Source organism: Polypterus senegalus, chromosome 1, assembly GCF_016835505.1.
Source record: "Polypterus senegalus isolate Bchr_013 chromosome 1, ASM1683550v1, whole genome shotgun sequence".
NCBI classification, from domain to species: domain Eukaryota; kingdom Metazoa; phylum Chordata; class Cladistia; order Polypteriformes; family Polypteridae; genus Polypterus; species Polypterus senegalus.
Genome location: NC_053154.1, coordinates 16,014,768 through 16,036,625, shown reverse-complemented (window position 1 = coordinate 16,036,625; position 21,858 = coordinate 16,014,768). Strand labels below are relative to the sequence as shown.

General features: G+C 39.3%; 1 protein-coding gene across 1 annotated transcript in view; it reads left to right on the top strand.

The window, feature by feature from the left end:
- Positions 1-21,858, top strand: part of alkbh3 (alkB homolog 3, alpha-ketoglutarate dependent dioxygenase) — an 84,608-nt gene that overhangs the window by 18,247 nt on the left and 44,503 nt on the right. Inside the window, exons 3-5 of the mRNA XM_039744208.1 lie at positions 4,719-4,753; positions 9,783-9,830; positions 10,391-10,494. Of these exons, the coding sequence (XP_039600142.1) occupies positions 4,719-4,753; positions 9,783-9,830; positions 10,391-10,494 (187 nt within the window). The remainder of the gene's footprint in view (positions 1-4,718; positions 4,754-9,782; positions 9,831-10,390; positions 10,495-21,858) is intronic.

Below are 21,858 nucleotides of genomic sequence, written 5' to 3'. Positions count from 1 at the left end.
CGACATGTTCTTTTAAATCAGACACTCTTTGGGTCTTCCATGGAATAACAATACTAGAAGATTTTTAACTGTCTTTTCAGGTGCAACTATGTCAACAGCAGTTCTTACTTTAGAATTAAAGTTTTCCACTTTACTATTTACATTATCCTCGCTATTATAGTTGGCATTATAAACGGACTGATTGCTTAGAATGTTTGTAAGTTTTAAAGCTGCTGATGAGTCAAAGAAGCGTTTTTTAACAAAATGCTTCTCATGAGTGTTTTCTATCTTTATTTCTATATTAAATAGTAGAAGGAAATGGTCTGATAGACCGATATCAATGACCTGCTTTATATCAACTTTAAGTCCTTTAGTAATCACTAAGTCTAACGTATGACCTGCTTTATGTGTAGGCTGATTAACGAGCTGTCTCAAATCAAAAGAGTCCAGGAGGTTCATGAATTCTTTTACTTTTTGGTCACACTGATTGTCGATATGAAAGTTAAAGTCGCCGACTATTAAGAGTGTGTCATAGTTTGTAATTAAAATTGACATTAAGTCAGAGAATTCCTCAAAGAAAGGCGCGTTATATTTAGGAGGTCTATACACGGATAATACTAGAACGTGAGAATCTCCATGAATAACAATGGCGAGATACTCAAAGGACTTAAATTTACCAAAACTAACATCTTTACATTTTAATCGGCTCGAGTAAATGTTTGCCAAACCGCCCCTTTTTCCCTGGCGGTCTGCACGAGTAAAACTGTAATCGGATGCGCAGATTCATTAAAACAGCCGCCCTCTGAGTTAAGCCATGTTTCACTTAGTGCAATAAAATCAATGTTTCTATCACTAATAAGATCGTTTATAAAAATGTCTTGTTAGTTAAAGCTCTAACATTTAATAGTGCCATATTTAATGTTTCGGAGGGGCAGAGCTGAATTTTATGCGTGTTATTGGTATTCGGAACAAAAATTAAGTTATTTTTGTTAACGCTCTGTGTGTATTTTTATGTAATCTACAATCCGTTTTATAGTCTTAATGCAGTGTTGATCTAAAGTAGTAATTTCAATTAAATTATTGGTGTTTATGCCGCACTGCCTAGATTTTTTACGTGCATTAAGATTTGTTATTAGATTATTAATGTTGTGCACTTTAACGGAAGACTGTGTTAAGCCATTATGTCCTATCAAAGCAGTAGCATTACGGAAGGAGTTAAAAGTAGAAGTAGACAGTCAAGATAGACAAATTACCTTAGCGATGTTTTAGGAGAGGACCGGGCCAAATCTATTCGGATGCAGTCCATCCCGCTTGAAGAAGCGCGGCCTTTCCCAAAAAAGATCCCAGTTGTCATTAAACCCGATGTCTTGAGTCTCGCAGAAGCCTCTCAGCCAGTTGTTTAAACCCAGCAGATGACTGTAGTATTCATTCGATCGTCTGACGAGAGGTAGTGGACCCGAGATGAAGATTTTTGCTGATTGGGTCCTCTCCTTCGTGTCTTTAACTATTGATGCGAAGTCAACCTTGTGAACCTCCGACTCTCTGTACCTTATGTTGTTTTTCGCCGGCGTGTAAAATAATGGATCCAATTGCCCTTTTGTGCTTCTCGTAGTAGGTCGGCGACCGCCTCATCACATCTCGGACTCGAGCACTGGGAAAACAAGAAACGAAGGATTTTCGATTAGGGCATGTGATATTCAGGTTTCGTACAATCGAATCACCTACCACGATTACATCACCCGGGGTTGAAGGCAGACTGGGGACGCGAGAGGGTCGAATCGGTTCTGGATTGGGATGCTCGCCTGTGCCGATGGGGGTGTTCTAGCCTTGAACCCCCGCCTGCAAAGCTGAAACCCGTCGAGGTCTTCATCTGCGTTATCGTTGCTCCTACGAGGCGTGGGGGTGAAGCTTACTTGCCCTTGGAATTGAGCGGCACGAGGTGGGGTTGATGTTACGTCGACTTCAGTTGTTGAGTGTGGTTTGTCCAGCAGCTGAGCCTTCAAGTCTCTGAGGTACCTTCATCTGGACAGGAGTTTCTGAATCTGTTTGTCGAGTGCCTGCAGTTCTTCGACGACGACGGCAACACGATTCATCTCACTGTCCGCCATTGTCTGCTTCTACTTCCGCTTTCGTCACCTAGGAAAGAAAGAGAGAAAGTTGTTAGGATGGATGGACAATGCAGTCCAAAGGGTGGTGTTTCTCTTGGCATCTGCCAAACTCAGAATCATCTGTCAGACTTCCATACAGTGAACCACGATTCATCACTGGGAAAACAAGAAGCGAAGGATTTTCGATTAGGGCATGTGATATTCAGGTTTCGTACAATCGAATCACCTACCACGATTACATCACCCGGGGTTGAAGGCAGACTGGGGACGCAGAGGGTCGAATCGGTTCTGGATTGGGATGCTCGCCTGTGCCGATGGGGGTGTTCTAGCCTTGAACCCCCGCCTGCAAAGCTGAAACCCGTCGAGGTCTTCATCTGCGTTATCGTTGCTCCTACGAGGCGTGGGGGTGAAGCTTACTTGCCCTTGGAATTGAGCGGCACGAGGTGGGGTTGATGTTACGTCGACTTCAGTTGTTGAGTGTGGTTTGTCCAGCAGCTGAGCCTTCAAGTCTCTGAGGTACCTTCATCTGGACAGGAGTTTCTGAATCTGTTTGTCGAGTGCCTGCAGTTCTTCGACGACGACGGCAACACGATTCATCTCACTGTCCGCCATTGTCTGCTTCTACTTCCGCTTCCGCTTCGTCACCTAGGAAAGAAAGAGAGAAAGTTGTTAGGATGGATGGACAATGCAGTCCAAAGGGTGGTGTTTCTCTTGGCATCTGCCAAACTCAGAATCATCTGTCAGACTTCCATACAGTGAACCACGATTCATCACTCCAGAGAATATGTTTCCACTGCTCAATAGTGCAATGGTGACATGTTTTTCACCCCTCCAGCTGACACATGGCATCAAACATAGTCTTCTCAAGCTTGTATGCAGCTGCTCAGCTGTGGGGTCTTATTTCATGAAGTTCCCGATGCACAGTTCTTGTGCTGATGTTGCTTCCAGAGGCAGTTTGAAACTCTGTTGTGAATGATGCACCGGAGGTTTAGCCATTTTAACTTGCAAGGTGCTTCAACAATCGGTGGCCCTGCTCTGTGAGTTTTTGTATTCTACCACTTTGTGGTTGAGTTGTTGTAGCTCCTCAACTCTTCCACTTCACAATAACTGCCCTTACAGTTGACCTGGGAAGATCTAGTAGAACAGATACTTCACATACTGACTTTTAAGGTAAAGTTTTTGTTTCTGCTCAATATCGTCACCTTGCAGTATTAAAGTGCACATATTCATTTCACTTTAGTTCTTTTATCTGTGGGTTGAGGGGCAGATGTAACTTACTGTAACTACTAATATCAAAGTACTCAATTCTTAGGAAGCTGGTTCCCCCTTTAGGATACAAAACATCACTGGCATTGAAGGGAAAAGTTTATACAAGCAATGCAATTCACTCTTTAGTATAAGGCAACTGTTGAAAGGGACAACATGAAGCAATGTGAGAAAAGACAGGAGTGGAAACAATCAGAGATGGGATTCATTGAAGGAGAGAAATTGAGGCAAAGGACTAATGTTTAGGTGAAACAGAATTAGGTGTTCTAGGCATGTGGAGTGAAAGGAAGAGAAAAAACTGTGATGGAGGTAAAGCGGTGAGATAAAAACGAAGATATGATTAAATGAGAAGAAAGTGGAAAAAGAGAATGTAGTGGTGCTTGGGTGCCGCATTTAGACTAATTCTCTCGCCTAATAATTTGATTTCTTATTCTCTGTTTTCAACTTGCAGCATTCAGTCATAGTAGCAAAGCACTATGAGATTTGTAAGAAATACAAATGAGCTGGCGCAACAGTGGCGCAGTGGTAGTGCTGCTGCCTTGCAGTAAGGAAAGCAGGGTCTGCATCCTGGGACCTTTCCTGTGTAGATTCTGCATGTTCACCCTGTGTCTGCATGAATTTCCTCCAGGTGTTCCAAAGACATGCAGGCTAGGTGAACTGACAACGCTAAATTGGTGCTAATGTGTTTGTGGTCACCCTGCGATGGACTGGCGCCTTATCACAGGCCACCCTGGTCTGGATTAAATGGCTTAGAAAATGATATGACAATAATAAGCTTGTACAATCTTATGATAATTAAGTCTGCTTCCTCTAAATGTGTAATATTTTCAGTGTTTAACATTTGAACCTGATCAGTTTGGTGTCTACAGTGAAGCATTCATTGAAAGCCAGCACACAACTCTCATTCATCTAATTTAAATTCAATTACATAATTGTGTAATTGACAAAGAGGGTGCATTATTGTAAAATCTAATATTTTCTTTGTGTATAGGTGTTAAAAGAGTGCAGTCTTCTTTAAATCAGTTAACAATTTTAGATAATAATCATTGTGTTGATTTGAAAGCATATATTTTCTACGTTACCACATTTAGAATTTAACAGCAAACACTAGTCAGCAGTTTGTAAACATCCTGCTGCATATTTACACTTTAAGGAAGTTGGTCTGGGCCAGTGAGTGCTTCAAAGATGCTGGTAACACTTCACCGGAGCTCTCGGCTTATAGTACACTAAAATGTGCAAAAGAACAACATTCTTCAAATTGTTGATATTTCATTGAATTCGACCATTCTTTAGATGATTCTGAATATTCCACTGGCTAAACATATAGATGTGCGTTATTTTATATATCTTGTCATTTTTTCATAGGTGAAGAGGAATGTGCCAGAGGAGAAAGTGATAATGTGAGTGCCCTATGTTCTTTCCTGGGTGGTCTGTTTTTCTTAGTGAAGTACTTGTACATTTATAAATATTTATCTTTTTTGGCATTGATATTAAAGGAAAAGTTAGGTATTTTTCAAGTCAAACTTGTTTCTTCACAGTCATGGTACAAATTCATTTTCCACATGAACCAGTATTGTGTAGCATTTTTTTTTATAGATTTTAAAAAATATCTAGTTTGCTCTTGAGTTTTATAATGGATTTAATGATTACCGAGATCCCATTGTGAAAAAAAGAATTAAAACTTACTCTGAAGTAGCAGGGGTTTTGATTTAGGAAAGCATCCCTTCTGCCTTTCTGATACATGCTTGTGACAACAAAGGTAAACTGGAAATAATTCACCCAATTCTAGACCCAAGGTTCCATTTCCTAGAGGTAAGGATTAGGGTTGTCACGATACCAAGATTTCAAACTTTGAAATGATGATAGATAGATAGAAAGGCACTATATGATAGATAGATAGATAAATAGATAGAAAGGCACCATATGATAGATAGATAGATAGAAAGGCACTATATAACATAGATAGACAGACAGATGTGAAAGGCACTGTATAATATATAGATACTACAGATAGAAAGAATGAAAAAACTTTATTTGTCCCAGGAGAAAATTAGTTTTATAGGTAGATAAGTAAGAAAATAAATAAATATATACACTTTGTCCTGAACACACACCAGACTAACTAAAAAGGTAGAATATTTTAAAAAGAAAGAAAACTTCTGACTTGGCAGTGCCAGTCCCTGTAAGGCGCTGTACATGCATATTGCTGTTGGTATAAAGGGCAGTGTTGTGCAAGTTCACACGTCACAAGAACTAGCTCAAGGTTCAGCCCACACAGATTACATGAATAAATTCACTTTCATAGTTCACTATTTAAATTTTTAACTATTTCAGTTCATTTTGTATTTTTTAAGGAGTGAGAATAAATGACCCATGAGTTTACTTTTTTCAATTTTGCATACCTTATATTAGGCTATTACAGTGTTCTTGAATAAAATACAATAATTATGAAGACCTTTTTTATTTAAATACACTTTATTGAGTTCTTCCCAGCAACAAACACGTATAACCATATTGCTAATATCCTCCCGGTCAAGAAAGAAATTAAATAGATGCAAGTATACATATAAATTACCACTCTGTTTCCAGCTTTGAGACACAAATGGTGACTGTGGAACCAGCATGTACGTGAAGTAACATTTTACGCTGCCAGTCAAAATTTGCATCACATATTGCATGTCCAATGGGGAAAAATATAAAGTGGCCTCATGAAGTCCAACGTTTTCCTAAAAGCGAAATCGAAGTTTCACTACGTCTTTGTGTAAGCGGGGGTACAGCTTAAGCACAAGCAGGCATACACAGACGGTGCCTTTTTGATATTACGTTATTTTTTCTGAATACAAATAAATGGCAAAACATTCGTACAAAATAAATATTCATAAAAAATCCACTATTTGTGCTTATCTGAGTACAGTATTCGGATTCGGCCACACTCCTACATTACTGGGTAAGGCAAAACGTTTAATCAGGACCTAAACCAGATCCAGAATGTCACCTAAAACTGAATTGGCTCACGTTCAAGTTCTTCACTTCCAAATACATTATGTTAAGTTCACCGTTCTTAGAAAAATGAGCTTGTTCAATGAACGCGCTCTTTTGAACTAGTTCATGCACAACACTGATAAAGGAGTCCCTGTCGCGTTTCCTGACATACTTCTGCTGAATGATTCATTGGCTGAAACTAAGAAAATGTAGGAAAAGTATTGAAAATTGATGGCATTTTCAATACCCAATACAGTATATAATGTAATTTATTTAAATAAATTTCAATTCTTTATGTATTAAAATGTTTACATTGAAGGAAACAATTAATTTAAATTTTAGTCATTAACTACAAATGCTTCAAGTTGTGCAATATTTTACCAAAGGTAAGAGTAAAGTGCTGTAAACAATAAAAAGTAAAGACGTTTAAGTCCAGCCAACAGTTATTTACATTGATGAAAACTAATACTGTCAGTGAGATAGTACAATGAAATATTACTAATGTCATTACATGTTAATTGAATAAGCATTGCAATCTTTTGTAAACAATATACATAAAAATATAAAACAAAACATTAAATAAATATTCAAGGAAAAAGAACATGAATGTGGTCTTTTGTAAACAATTATTCAGTAAAACAGCACACAAACGGACCACTAACACCTTTAAGGGAATTGCATAAATGCAAGCAGTGCACATTGTATTTCTGTGTAAATAAATGATGATGTCCTTGTAACCTGCACAGTTTTTGCAAGAAAGACTAGAATGTCCATGTCCTCTTTCATGAGGCCGCGACGTGCATTTACTGGATGGCCATTGAGCCCTGATGTACACGCACTGAACCACAGATGGAATCTGAGCACACGGAGAAGTATCGCCACCGATTTTGCAGTTGAGCAATGAAAAGTTACAGCACCTTATATCATATAGAAAATCGGATGAAATAAAATTTTTAAATTGCTTGTGATAAAATGAAAGAACACACTACGGCAGCAGACTTAGCAGCGCTGGGTTAAAAATTGAAGGAGAGTGCTAAGGAGTGCTGAATAAAGAGCACAGCATAAAACTCTGCTAGAGTAAAGATAATTGGAGACCCCTGTCTTCATGTGTTAAAAGTTTAACTGACTATACAGAATGTTTTATACTGTCGAAAAAAAAATAAACATCAAACACTGCAGTTTACAGATTAATACTTATTAATATTTCTGTAATTTGGACATAAGATACCTCTTGAAATTCTTTGTTATTGACTCGTGTGTCAGTCCTTGACAGGTTTGGCTAAATTGGTTGTGTTAGCTCCTTTAGTTGGAATTGTGTGGTAGCAAATCTTACATACCGGCTTGCATGTTATCTTGTGGTTTTCAATTCCCATTTGCCACAACATAATTATTTTCAGTAATCATTACGGCTTCCCTAAATTAAGTGTGCTGGTGAAAGCTCGGACAGTGCTGAAGCCGGCATCTTATTAACACCTGTGAGTGGGTGGAAAGAGTACTGCAATTCCAGCCTTGCCAACTGATGGCCTATGAGACTCACCAGTCAAAAGCCAAAGTGAACCTGAAGTGCCTTCGTAATGTATGACATAGAATCAATACTAGGAAAAATGAGTTTTGAAATAGTATCAAAATATTAAAATCAATTGATATTTTTATACTTTTGACACCACTAGTAAGAAAACAGTTTCAATTTTTGATTTTTGATGAAGCCGCAAATGTTTCTGAGAACATGTTTTCACTTGGTCATTATGGGTTACTGAGTGTAGATTGATGTGCAGAAATATCAAATTTATCCATGTAAAATAAAGTGTACAACACAGTGAAGTGTGCAGAAAGTGAAGGGGTCTAAATAATTTCTGAATCTTTCATTTGTGTAAATTGTAACCACAAGGGGGCGTTGCAGCACCCCAGACACAACTGCACAGACACAAATTCAGGGTTGGAATACCATGAAACAGTGCGGGTGTGCATATGGCAGTCCCACCAGAGAGCTGCTGCCACCTGTCAGACTGAGAGGGCACAAGGCCCCAGGTGGCAGTCTTCTTCCACCCTTCTATTATTAAGGTGCCATTCTGGCCAGGATGCCAGCCAACCCTTGTCTTCTATGACAATATATATAATTATGTAAAATATATGCAGTATTTATTTAGCAGTATTTCTTTATATGTGTATATATCGTGTGTGTATATACATATATATGTATATATGTGTATATATATATATATGTGTGTGTGTGTGTGTGTGTATATGTATATATATATATAATAATAGAGAGAGAGACTAGTGAATCAGGACAAACTTAAAAATCAATAAATACATTGGTACCGCAAATGAAGAGAATTTGCAAAATCAACCTGAAAGTTCAAGCAAATTATAGAAAATACCTGATCTAAATCCATTAAGTAGTTCTGTCATTTGCTAGCTAAACTGATATAAGATACGCCCCGAGACTGGCATGTCAGTGAGGAGGGCTCGGCCCACTGCGCAAATAAATTGGTACCAAAAGTGAACTATGACATACAGCGCGTTGAGAAGGTCGCAAAATCAACTAGGATGTTCAAGCAAATTATAGGAAAATACCAAATCTAAATCAGTTAAGTAGTTCTCTCATGAAAGCAGATAGACAGATGTTGGATTTTATATATATATATATATATATATTTATAAAGAGATGTGTGTATATATATTGTAAAAGGCACTATATAGCACCTGACCCGACACAGATTGGACACGGGAGGCATGTGTAAAATAAAAGGATTTTTATTCTTCTTCAGCTGGAGGGCACGTCTTCCCCGTACTCCAACCAGCCACAACACAGTCTCAAAATCAGTACAGCACGAACACTCTTCTCTTCCTTGGCACCACTCCTCCTCCCTTGTCCTCCTCCACCCGACTCTGGCCGATGAGTGGTGGTTACTCGCTCCCTTTTATAGGTCACCTGGAAGTGCTCCAGGTGTTTGATCACCAAGATCCGGCGGCACTTCCAAGTGTGATGAAGCTGTTGCCCACACGGGCTCAGGAGTCCCAAACACAGCACCCCCTGGCGGTACCTGCAGGACCCAACAGGGCTGCGCCCAACTCCAATTCCCTGGGAGCCCTGTGGGAAACCGAGGCACTACACCAGCCCAGGGGGGTGGCCATCTAGTGTCCAGGGGGAGGTATTGGACTGTCCAGGGCTGCTCCCCCCAGAATACAATGTGCAGGGGCGTCCCGGCTGGGCATGGATGCCAGGCGCCTGTCACAATATATGTATATAATGTGTAAAAGTAACGAGTCCTCTAGTACATCTGATTACACTGGCAGGGTAGCTAACTTGCTGACTGTTACTCAGGGTGGCAGTGATATGTGTTGAACTGGTGCTCTTGTGGTTTTCAGTCCAGCACTTTAGCCGCTGTGTCACACTGTCTGTAGTCCTTTTTAACACTGACTTTCATTTTTTTTTTTCCATAGGAAGGAGGGTTCATATGAAATCAGCCATGGCCCTTCAGGAGTGTCCAGGTCTGTCCCTACTACAAGCAACTTGGAAATTGCTAAGACTTCATTTTTGAAGATGTTTACTTTTATGTCACTAGTTTCTGAAAGCACATTTCTAAGAATTTGAAAATACCTGTTTGTGGTTTTACTATGTGTTTAATGGAATAAATTCTCATTCATTTTTAATAGTGTTATAATTTAGGTTCAAATAATCAGAATTGTTTTTTTTGAGTTAGATGAATAAAGATTGACAAAATAGCTTGGTCTGAATAGACTTTACTCATCAAAACATGTTTTTATTTTTTAAAATGCCATTTTGTTTTTAAATTCTTTGTAGCTCAGATGCACTGTGTGAGTAAGATATAAAAACATTTTTCTACTTCCTTGAATGTGTGGCAATATTTTGTTCTAGACATTGTGAAGCAGCCTTCAGCCTTGGCATATCTTGGTGCTCTGCATTTCCAATGGCAGTACATATGTGACTTGGCCTTAATGCTTAACCTTTGTAGTGTTAATGGCTGTTCTTATTTATGGTCACATGTTCATAAATCTTTTGTTTTCTTTCTTTTCTTTGCTTCACATAGACTCCGCCTCTTCCCTTCTTTTCTGCCCATCTCAGAAGCTGATTGGATGTTCTCCCAGCTCCATGCTGAACTCCCCTGGCAGCAAAAATCAAATTTACATGATGGTAGGTATAAGTTTATTTAAAGACACCTGACAGATGACTTTATTTTAACCTTAATAAGTATACACTTCCTTTCAAAGAAAAAAAGAAGTGCTTATAGCAGCCATTTTTAGTAGGTAGACACATAACCCAAATGAGTCATGTACAGTTTAAGCCAAAAGTTTCCATCCACCTCAGCTAAGACTTTCAAGTTGCTTGTTTCCTAAATCCAGACAGGTCATGTTGGCATACATTCCCTGTGTTATGTCAGTTATGGTGTCTATTTTAATTCCATAAGTGGTAATGTCAGAATTCTAGCTAAGAGAGAGATTTATTTTTGCCTTTACTTACTAAATCAAATTACTCAGTGGGTCAGAAGTTTCCACACACTAAGCCGATCTTCTGTTTAAATACCCCTTAAGATTGAAGAAATAGATGTTTATTACCCGTTACATTAGGTTAGCCTTTCACAACTAAGACCTGTGCTATTCAAAATTGAATGAGTTGGGGTGTCAGTGTAGGCAATTCTTAGCGGGTCAACTGATGGCCGTGTGACTCAAAATCTGTATAAGTGCATTTTGGAAGATGACAATGCTGGAAGGGACTGCTATGATGTAGGGACTCTGTGTGAATTACTCACATTTCCACCTACTCTGCTGCATTGCCCACTAGCAGACCCACCTGTCACAAAGCAGTTCAATGTTTATCCACATCTCCTGTCAGGTTAATTTTGAGAAAAAAAAAACACCTAATCTTGGCTGTGCTCAATATGATATTAAAAAACTCATGATTGTTGAAATGTAATTATGAAGAACAATGCCATACCTTTCATGAAATGCTGTGGTGTTGCTTTTTGAATTTCCGTACCCAGTAATGCAGTAGCATCTAATTTTTTTCATAATGCCCAGCGACTTAATAAGCACCCACCTAGCATTCACCTCATCTTTGCAGTATATTGTCCCTCTCAAAAACAAAAAAATCAATGTTATTAAATGAGTTTAGGAGACCCATTTGATGAGTTTTAGCAACCCAGTTTACCACTATGGTGGTACTGGTATACAGTGTTGCTCTTGTAATCTCTACTCATCTCACTGTTAACTTGGAAGTGTAAAAAAAAGTAGTTACTTATATGATGGGGTACCAAAAAATAACCAGAATTGGGAAAAAAAAAAAAGGTTTTAATTATTTTTACTTACTGAAACTTTAGTCTCCTTCATAGTACTCTCCATGTGAATGAATGCACTTGTCCCAACGGTTTTCCCACTGGTGGAAACATTTTTGAAATTGCTGAAGAGGAACATTGTCCAAGGCCTGCAACGATTTTTCTTTGACTCCTCCATGGTACAAAAACGCTTCCCATGTGGAAACAAGAAAAAGTCGCACCAAGCAAAGATCAGGCGAGTAGGGAGGGTGGTAAGAATTCCAAGACACACGAATCAATTCAGAAATCTCTTCAATAATCCAACGGCAATCTCCATAAATTAAATTGCGAACTTTTTCAAGATTTTCGTCATTCCTAATTGTGGAAGGTCGGCCAGATATTGGTTGGTCTTCAAGTGACATTTCCCCTCGTTTGAAATGTGAAAACCACTTGCAGACCTGTGTTTTACTTAAAGCCCCCTCTTTAAAGGCAGTTTCCAGCATCACTACACTTTCAGCAGCTTTTTTTCTGTAAAAGAAAACCAAATTTGACTTGCTGTTCTTTATGATCACCCATCACAAAAATCGCAGAACACATTTAATAAGCACCAAGAAAAACGACACAGAATGGCGTACGAGCATATGGAGGAATATTTCGGACAAAATTAAATAAATAAATAAATGCGTCAATAAATAAAAGTACTGTGAAATGTGAGCATAAATAAATAAATGTGTCACGAAATGTTTTTTGTTGCTTATTTATTTATTTCATTTTGTCCGTAACATTCCTGCAAGCCGTCATGAAATACGACTTGAAATAAAACTGTCACTTTCACTCGTCAAATTGGGAGGGTGGCCTCTAACACGCCCTCTAGTTACTTATTGGTGAATCGATAGCACAAGAATTAAATAGAAAAATGCTTACTACTGCCGATGAAATGGATTCTGCCGAAGATATTACGTATTTCAGAGAGAACTGAAGATTTATCGGAAGAAATTACAATGTTTGGCGGCCCTTTTAGACTCCGATATAGAAACTAATTTTGAAATTATCGAAGAACAGGTGGAACGGACTCGACTACACTCCAGTTCAGGTGATGCAGTACCCTGCTCTGGATGTCTATCCTGATCAGTGGCAAAGTTGTTCAGTTCAAAATATTAGTTGGCGCTGCTTTGTCCATGTCAAAGTACCTAAACTAATACAGCCGTTGCAGCTCTACTGTATATCAAACTGGCTCATTCGCCTTGTGATCGTCTTCTCCGATACACCATATAGATCTGCAATCTGTCGTACTTTTAAACCGCATAACAGAAGGTGTTCTATTGACTCACCTGGAATGTCAAAGGATGGACGTCCAGAGCAGGGAACTGCATCACCTGAACTGGAGTGTAGTAGAGTTCGTTCCACCTGTTCTTCGATAATTTCAAAATTAGTTTCCTCTATATCGGAGTCTAAAAGGGCCGCCAACATTGTAATTTCTTCCGATAAATCTTCAGTTCTCTCTCTGAAATACGTAATATCTTCGGCAGAATCCATTTCATCGGCAGTAGTAAGCATTTTTTTAATTATTCTTGTGCTATCGATTCACCAATCAGTAACTAGAGGGTGTGTTAAAGCCCACCCTCTCAACTTTGACGAGTGAAAGTGACAGTTTTATTTCAAGTCGTATTTCATGACGATTTGCAGGAATGTTACGGACAAAATGAAATAAATAAATAAGCAACGAAAAACATATTTTGTGACACATTTATTTATTTATGCTCTCATTTCATGATACATTTATTTATTAAGGCTTCATTTCATGACACATTTATTTATTTATGCTCACATTTCACAGTACTTTTATTTATTTACACATTTATTTATTTAATTTTGTCTGAAATATTCCTCCATATGAGCAAAACAGAGCAACACCACTTGGCAGACTGCCACAGAATACTGTAGGTGTGCTACACCTAGCATCGAAGTTCACAACTAAGTCAAGTTTGTGTGCCAGGTACAGATTCCGGTTATTTTTGGGTACTACCTTGTATACTCGTACATCAGTGGGGGCCACTTAAATAAGTCGTCCTCCCTGTTTGTCAACTGGTGTAGGTTTAGAACCATTATTTCATCCAATCATGATAAATAAGTGGAATTTTGCTCCCGTAATGGTTGTATGTTTACCGTTAAGTAATCTCAAGCAGGAGGTTTCAGCACGGGATCATGAAGACATTTCTGGACAAGATCAGATGTCTTGCACAAGGTGGATAAAGGTCCTGTGGCTTTTGATAAAGAGCTGTATCATCAGATAATCCTACAATTCCAGGTTAAGTAAACCATAGTTATCCTCAGGCTGTATCCACACAGCTATGTTTTCATTGAAAAACAGCATGTTTAATGGAATAAGATGTCCATCTACACTAGTGTTTTTACATCATTTACCAAAGTATCTCCATCCACACTAAAATGACCGAAAATGCAGATGACGTAGACATTTGCCTTCACTGAGCATGCGTGCTTTGGTGGAAAAATCCTTGAAAGGACAGTAATGCCATCATCAATGGGATTTTTTGCAAAACTGTAGCAGCCAGTTAATTATTTTTCTTTTGTGCTTGTAAACGCATGCAGGTATGGAAGAAAAATACCAGGCTTAATAATCTGAATCACTAAATCAAGGATTTATTTATAATTCTGCATACAGGATTGAGACACTGGACAGAATTCTGGTGTAATGCAGATGTGCCTAACTTCTCATTAGAGCATTTCTCCTTATACAGTATCCTCCATTATTATTGGCTACCCTTGCAAAAATTAGTAAGAAAGTTTAGAAAGAAGTCACTGTTTGCTAAAGAACCGTCATCTTGCACTGGAAAAATGAGAAACATCAGACTTTTAATTGAAACAAGTTCATTCAAAGAAAAACAAAGCCCTCATCAAGAAATAAATATTTTTAACAAAAACACATGTAGATAGATAGATACTTTATTAATCTCAAGGGGAAATTCACATACTCCAGCAGCAGCATTCTGATAATAAACAATATTAAAGAGTTATAACAATGAAGGTATAACAGACAGACAATAATTTTGTATAATATTAACATTTACCCCCCCCAGTGGAATTGAAGAGTCGCATAGTGTGTGGGGTCTCCTCAGTCTGTCAGTGGAGCAGGACGGTGACAGCAGTCTGTCGCTGAAGCTGCTCCTCTGTCTGGAGATGATCCTGCTCAGTGGATTCTCAATGATTGAGAGGAGCCTGCTCAGCGCCCATCGCTCTGCCACGGATGTCAAACTGTCCAGCTCTGTGCGTACAATAGAGCCTGCCTTCCTCACCAGTTTGTCCAGGCATTAGGCATCCTTCATCTTTATGCTGCCTCCCCACAACCACAACCATCTGATAGAACATCTGCAGCATCTTATTGCAGATGTTGGACGCCAGCCTTCTAAGGAAGTATAGTCAGCTCTGTCCTTTCTTACACAGAGCATCAGTATTGGCAGTCCAGTCCAATTTATCATCCAGCTGCACTCCCAGGTATTTATAGGTCTGCACCCTCTGCACAGTCACCTCTGATGGTCACAGGGTCCATGAGGGGCCTGGGCCTCCTAAAATCCACCACCAGCTTTTTGGTTTTGCTGGTGTTCAGGGGTATGTGGTTTGAGTCGCACCATTTAACAAAGTCCTTGATTAGTTTCCTATACTCCTCCTCCTGCCCACTCCTCATGCAGCCCATGATAGTAGTGTCGTCTGCAAACTTTTGCACGTGGCAGGACTCCGAGTTGTATTGGAAGTCTGATGTATGTTGGCTGAACAGGACCGGAGAAAGTACAGTCCCCTGCGGCGCTCCTGTGTTGCTGACCACAATGTCAGACCTGCAGTTCCCAAGACGCATATACTGAGGTCTGTCTGTAAGAAAGATAGTCCATGATCCATGCTACCAGGTATGAATCTACTCCCATCTTTGTCAGCTTGTCCCTAAGGAGCAGAGGTTGGATGGTGTTGAAGGCGCTAGAGAAGTCCAGAAACATAATTCTTACTGCGCCACTGCCTCTGTCCAAGTGGGAGAAGGATTGGTGTAGCATATAGATGATGACATCCTCCGCACCCACCTTCTCCTGGTATGCGAACTGCAGAGGGTTGGGTGTGGCGGACCTGTGGCCTCAGGTGGTGAAGCAGCAGCCCCTCCATGGTCTACATCACAGGTGATGTCAGAGCGACAGGCTGGAAGTTGTTCAGCTCACTAGGACGTGATACCTTTGGGACTGGGGTGATGCAAGATGTTTTCCAAAGCCTCAGGAGTCTCACCTGTTCCAGACTCAGGTTGAAGATGCGCTGTAGAGGACTCCCCAGTTCCAGCGCACAGGCCTTCAGCAGTCGTGGCAATACTCCATCTGGCACCCATGGAAATGAATGTGGAACAATGTAACTGAAGCATGTTTCCCATTGAAATTGGACATTGTTAAGTTGACTCGAGTGTTTAGGAACTTTCCAGCTGAATCCAATGCCTTCCTGATTAACTAGGATACAAATGTGAGGAGACACAGAACCGAATTTCCTTAGCCAACCATCATCATGGCAAAGAAAAGAGAATACTCAATCTAAATGACGGATAAATGTGTTGCCCTCAGGGAATGGTTATAATAAAATAGCTACTTACCTGAAAATGCCCATTTCTATAGTTAGGGCAATAATACAGAAGTGATCATCAACTGAAACTGTGACAGACTTGCCTGGAAGAGGACCCAAGTTTATTTTACTCCCATGTACAGTGAGATGGATGGTAAGAGAGGCAATAATATCTCCAAGGATCAATGTTGGTGAATTGCAAGAAAAAGTAAAATCCTGGGGTTATCAAGTCTCCAGAACCACCATCAAACGGTATCTTCATAAAGATTATTTGGTATGCCAGAAAGAAGCCTTTTCTGTCAGTTATCCACAAACGTAAATGTTTGGAGTTTGTAAAACGTTGCTACAACTTTGACTGGAACCGCGTTCTATGGTCTGATGAAACAAAAATTTAACTTTTTGGCAATAAACATGCAAAGTGGGCTTGGTGTAAAAAGAAGGATGGCTATAATGAAAAGAACCTGGTCCCAGCTGTGAAATATGGTGCAGGTTCTGTGATGTTGTGGGGCTGTTTTTCCTTCAAAAGCCCTGGAAACATCATTAGGGTACATAGCATGATGGATTCCATGAAATAGCAGGAGATTTTCAGTCAAAACCTGGCTGCCTCCACCAGGAAACTAAAACTAGGTCATCATTGGATCTTCCACCAGGAGAAGGATACAAAACACATGTCCAAATCAACCCTGCAATGGTTAACTGACCACAAAATCAAAGTTCTGCCATGGCCATCTGACCTGAACCCTATTGAAAATCTGTTGAGTGAGCTGAAGAGGAGAGTACACAGGAGAGGGCAGAGGACCCTGGATGATCTGGAGAGATTATGGAAAGAAGAAGAATGGTGGGTTCAGATGCCATGCTCTGTATTCTCCAACCACATAAAAGGTTACAAGAGAAGACTTCATGCTGTTATATTGGCAAAGAGAGGTTGTACAGAGTATTAAATGCAGGGGTGCCAACAATTGTGGCAGATGTTTTGATGACGGCTTTGTTTTTCTTTGAATGAACTTGTTTTGATTAAAGTCAGATGTTTCTCATGTTGCCAGTGTGGGACGAGGGTTCTTCAGCAAGCAGTGAATTTTTTTCAAACCCTTACTAATTTTTACAAGTGGTGCCAATAATAGTGGAGGGCACGGTATATGCTTTTAGCTTCATGCAATGCCACAGTGGTACAATTTTACCAAAGTTGGTTACATGTTGGATCTGCTGAATTCCCCTTTCTCATATTAGTTGTTTGTACAGTCTGTACAGGTCTTTATCAGTTGCTATCTAAAAGGTCAGTGCCTGTGCTGTGCCTTCATTTACAGAATCACCTGCTAAGTACAACTTGTACTGGATTAACACTTTTAAGAGTTGTACTGATTTATACTAAAATTAAGGTTAGTGTTTCAGTACTTCCAAACAGAAATGCAACAAAACAAGCACAATGAAAAGCAACCAATTATGGCATAAGATTTTTTAACCAGCAGGATCCAATCAGGGAAGGACTATGTAATAAGCACAAACAAATCAGATTGCTATTGGACTATGATTTTTCAAGTCTACACTTTCACTTGTCCATTTTGCAGCACCAAGCTGGCATTTTTAGAAGTATACAGCTCTGAAGATGCTGGGGTTGTTGCGGAAAAAGGGCAGAATTGGAGACTAATGCCTGCATTTTTAAATGGAAATGTAGTAGTGTGGAGCTCATCCATGCTTCTTTGGGTTATAGAATACCACCTAACAATTTGAGGGACGCCTTATGTTTTTAAAGGATTTCTTCAAAGCCATACACCATTTATTTAAAAAAAAACAAACTTGTAAATATTTTCGAGCCTACTGTTGGGTTGCTACCTACATTAAATTTACATTGTTAAAAATAAACAGGCAAAAGACTTTTATGCCCAGTTACTGTTTGTCTGCCAGACAAAAAATAAAAATACACAAACAGAATAAAATAATACATTAAGTAATTAAATGAAGACAGCTCCACTAAAAATAAATACACTTACCGCCTAAAAAATCTACTCTTTTTCCCTTGATACCAACAATATCTTAAGGTCTGAGATAAGCAACAGACTTGCCAAATGTTTTTCTGTAGCTCACATTCTAGTTTAATCTGGTTTGCTTGTTTCTGAAAGCTTGCATGACTTACGAAATGTTTTTAGTCTGGCCATTTCTGTCTGCTTTATTTATTCGTTAATAGTGATTGATGTGACTCTGGCACAGAGTTCTGTGAGAATGTGGGCAACATACACTTACAAAACCCTGTCTTGGATTAGTTATTTATGATTTCAAGGGCTAGAGAGGCATAGGGGGGAAAGTGAAGTCTCAAATCTTGTTGGCCCCCTGGTATATTTATAATGAGATCTTAAGCCTGTAGTTTTTCAATATTTTTTAATACCAGTATATTCTTTCTTTTTTCCTCACCTGAGAAAGTACAGTGTAGTATCTTTAATAATCATAACTCAGTTGTTGATCATTTCCTAGTTAAAAATGATTCTGATCTTCATCACTTGCTAAATAGCTCATTTTCTTTAGTAGGTCCCAGGGTTTCTTAAACATTTTATTTCTTATGTCCAAGTCTTGCCGTTTCTACTGTTTTTGAAACCTAGTCCATGACGACTGTCAGATCGGAAGACGGGGGTAGGGTCCCCCTTGGAGAATTGTCACTGACAGTCATAGTGACAGTCATACTGTTGGCCTATACATGACCCCTTTCCCGTTAAATACTATGGTGAATCGAGACCTTGTGCAATCCAAATGGCAGCAACCCATGACCAATTTTAGGTCACGACCCATAATTTAAGAAGCTCTGCTATACACAAATATAGAGAAGCCACAATCATATCATTAGGACAGAAAATAAAGAAAGAAATCCATTCAGACTAAATTTATGGTTTGTGTCATTTGTTTATTGTCCTATGTTTGTGTATGCAGAATCTTCACTTTCTGCACACTTTATTGTGTAATTTTAAATGGGTAAAACTGCCATTTTTGGCCATCAGTTCTACACTCAATTATCTATAATGACAAAGTTTAAACATGTTTCCAGAAAGGTTTGAGAATTTATTAAAGAATCAAAAAAATGAAATGTCTCATTCATGTAAGTATTCAGACCCTTAATTCAGTACTTTGTAGATGCCCCTATGGCAGCAGTTCCAACTTTGAGACTTTACAAGCTTGTCTCTAAAAGCCTTGCATAACAGGATTTGGAACTTTTTACATTCTTCCTGGAAAATCCTTTTAACCTTCATTAGGTTGCAGAAGATTTGCAGAAGACAGCATGATGAGTTAAATAACCAGGAGTTACATGAAGTTAATAAACAATCCAAAGTCAAAACTGAGTGTCAGAACGGCCTTTCTACTAGGCCAAAACATAATCAAAGATCAGGGACAAGAAGAAAAATTTATGAACCGGTAAAATAAAGATCTTGGGAAAGTCACAAAACCAGGTTTTTTTATCCGCAAATTTGGATAGCCTGGAAATGCTTTTGCTGTCATACCTTATATACCATTGCTGTGATGACAACAGAAGCATCTGACAACACAGTGGGATTGTACAAGAAGTGCCAGACAGATTGTACTTGCTAAGGAGACTCAGGTCTTTTGATGTATGCAGCAAGCAGCTGGAAGTGTTCTACCAGTCCATAGTAGCCATTGTAGTGTTCTACGCTGCAGTCTCCTGGGGAAGCAACCTGAGCACAAAAGATGTATAACTTATTAGAAAAGCCTGCTCCTCACAGGGCAAACCCTGGATACACAGGAAGCAGTTGTGGAAAAGAGGATGGATGCCATCATGAAAAATCCCCTCCAGGAAGCGCTGTCTTGGAGCACTTTAAGCCACTGGCTTATTCCACCATGGTGTCCTAAGAAGAGCCTCTGGGGCTCTTTTCTGCCCACTGTTATCAGGCAATTCAATGCTTCCACCCGATGTCCTCAAGTTTATTTTTATTTATTTATTTACTCATCGATTGATTGACTGTATTATCTGTCTTGTGAGACTGTATCCTTGGTTTTTATGTTTCTGCTGTTGCATGCATCTGAATTTTCCCATGGGATTAAAAAAGTCTATCTAATCAATCACTTTGTGAAATTCTGGGTAACATTACTATGAAGATAAATGATGCATTGGCGTAAAATGGCAACTTGTAGTCACCGCGTAACAGCAGGCAATCATTCTGCTGTTCCCTTGAGCATTGTACTTTCCCCTTGGAAAATCGCCACCGACTGTAGTCCTTTTCCACTCTGAGAATCATCACCAAAGGTCATCCGGATTAATCCCCTTTGGGAATCTGCAGTGGTGGTTTGTTCGCCAAAAAGTGCAAGCAGTGACACATCAACAGACCTTTCAGTTCAGTTGTAATTCAGAAGTCTGCAAGAGGTGGGTCGTGACACATAGTTTAAGTAACACTACCCTAAAAAATACATTCGTAATTCTGGATTTCATGCAGGATATTGCATGACCAGTTTTTGAAATGCAACGATCATGGTAATGGTTAGCAGATACAAATTAAGAATTCCACTATACTCTGTACACATGATTTTAACTTGCTGTTTAGAACGGTGTATATATGTTTAGAATATACATATATATATATTAGCCATCCGCCACAGGTCCGTCTGCATATTTGTGGAAATTCAAAAATCAGTAAACAAACAAAAAATCAATAAACAAACTAAGCAGAGGCAAGGTACACTCCAATAAGTAGTTCCAGCCTCTCGAAGGGGCTGGAACGTGAGTGAAGAGGGCCCTGCTCGACTCTCTGCTTCAGACGTCACAGTTCCCCCTCCCCTCAGCCCACAGCCTCTGTCTTGGAAAAGTGTGAATATTTCGCTCCTGCAAGTGAACTATGATTCATAGCACGATGAGAGAAGTCGTAAAATCAACCATAATGTTCAAGCAAATTATAGAAATAAACACCCGATCTAAATCCATTAAGGAGTTCTCTTGTTCGCTAGCTAAGCGTAGGTAAGGTACGTGCCCTGAAGCTGGAGCGTGAGTGAGGAGGGCCCCACCCCCCTACCCTCAGTCTGCTGCGTCTCTCTTGGATTCGTACAAATAAATCAGTACCGCAAGCAAACTATGATATATAGCGCGATGAGAGAGGTCGCAAAATCAACAGGAATGGTCAAGCAAATTCTAGAAACAAACCCGATCTAAATCCGTTAAGCATTCGTTAACCAAAAGCGGACAGACAGATGGTGGATTTTATTTATTTACATATATTTACAGTGGTGTGAAAAACTATTTGCCCCCTTCCTGATTTCTTATTCTTTTGCATATTTGTCACACAAAATGTTTCTGATCATCAAACACATTTAACCATTAGTCAAATATAACACAAGTAAACACAAAATGCAGTTTTTAAATGATGGTTTTTATTATTTAGGGAGGAAAAAAATCCAAACCTACATGGCCCTGTGTGAAAAAGTAATTGCCCCCTTGTTACAAAATAACCTAACTGTGGTGTATCACACCTGAGTTCAATTTCCGTAGCCACCCCCAGGCCTGATTACTGCCACACCTGTTTCAATCAAGAAATCACTTCAATAGCAGCTGCCTGACACAGAGAAGTAGACCAAAAGCACCTCAAAAGCTAGACATCATGCCAAGATCCAAGGAAATTCAGGAACAAATGAGAACAAAAGTAATTGAGATCTAT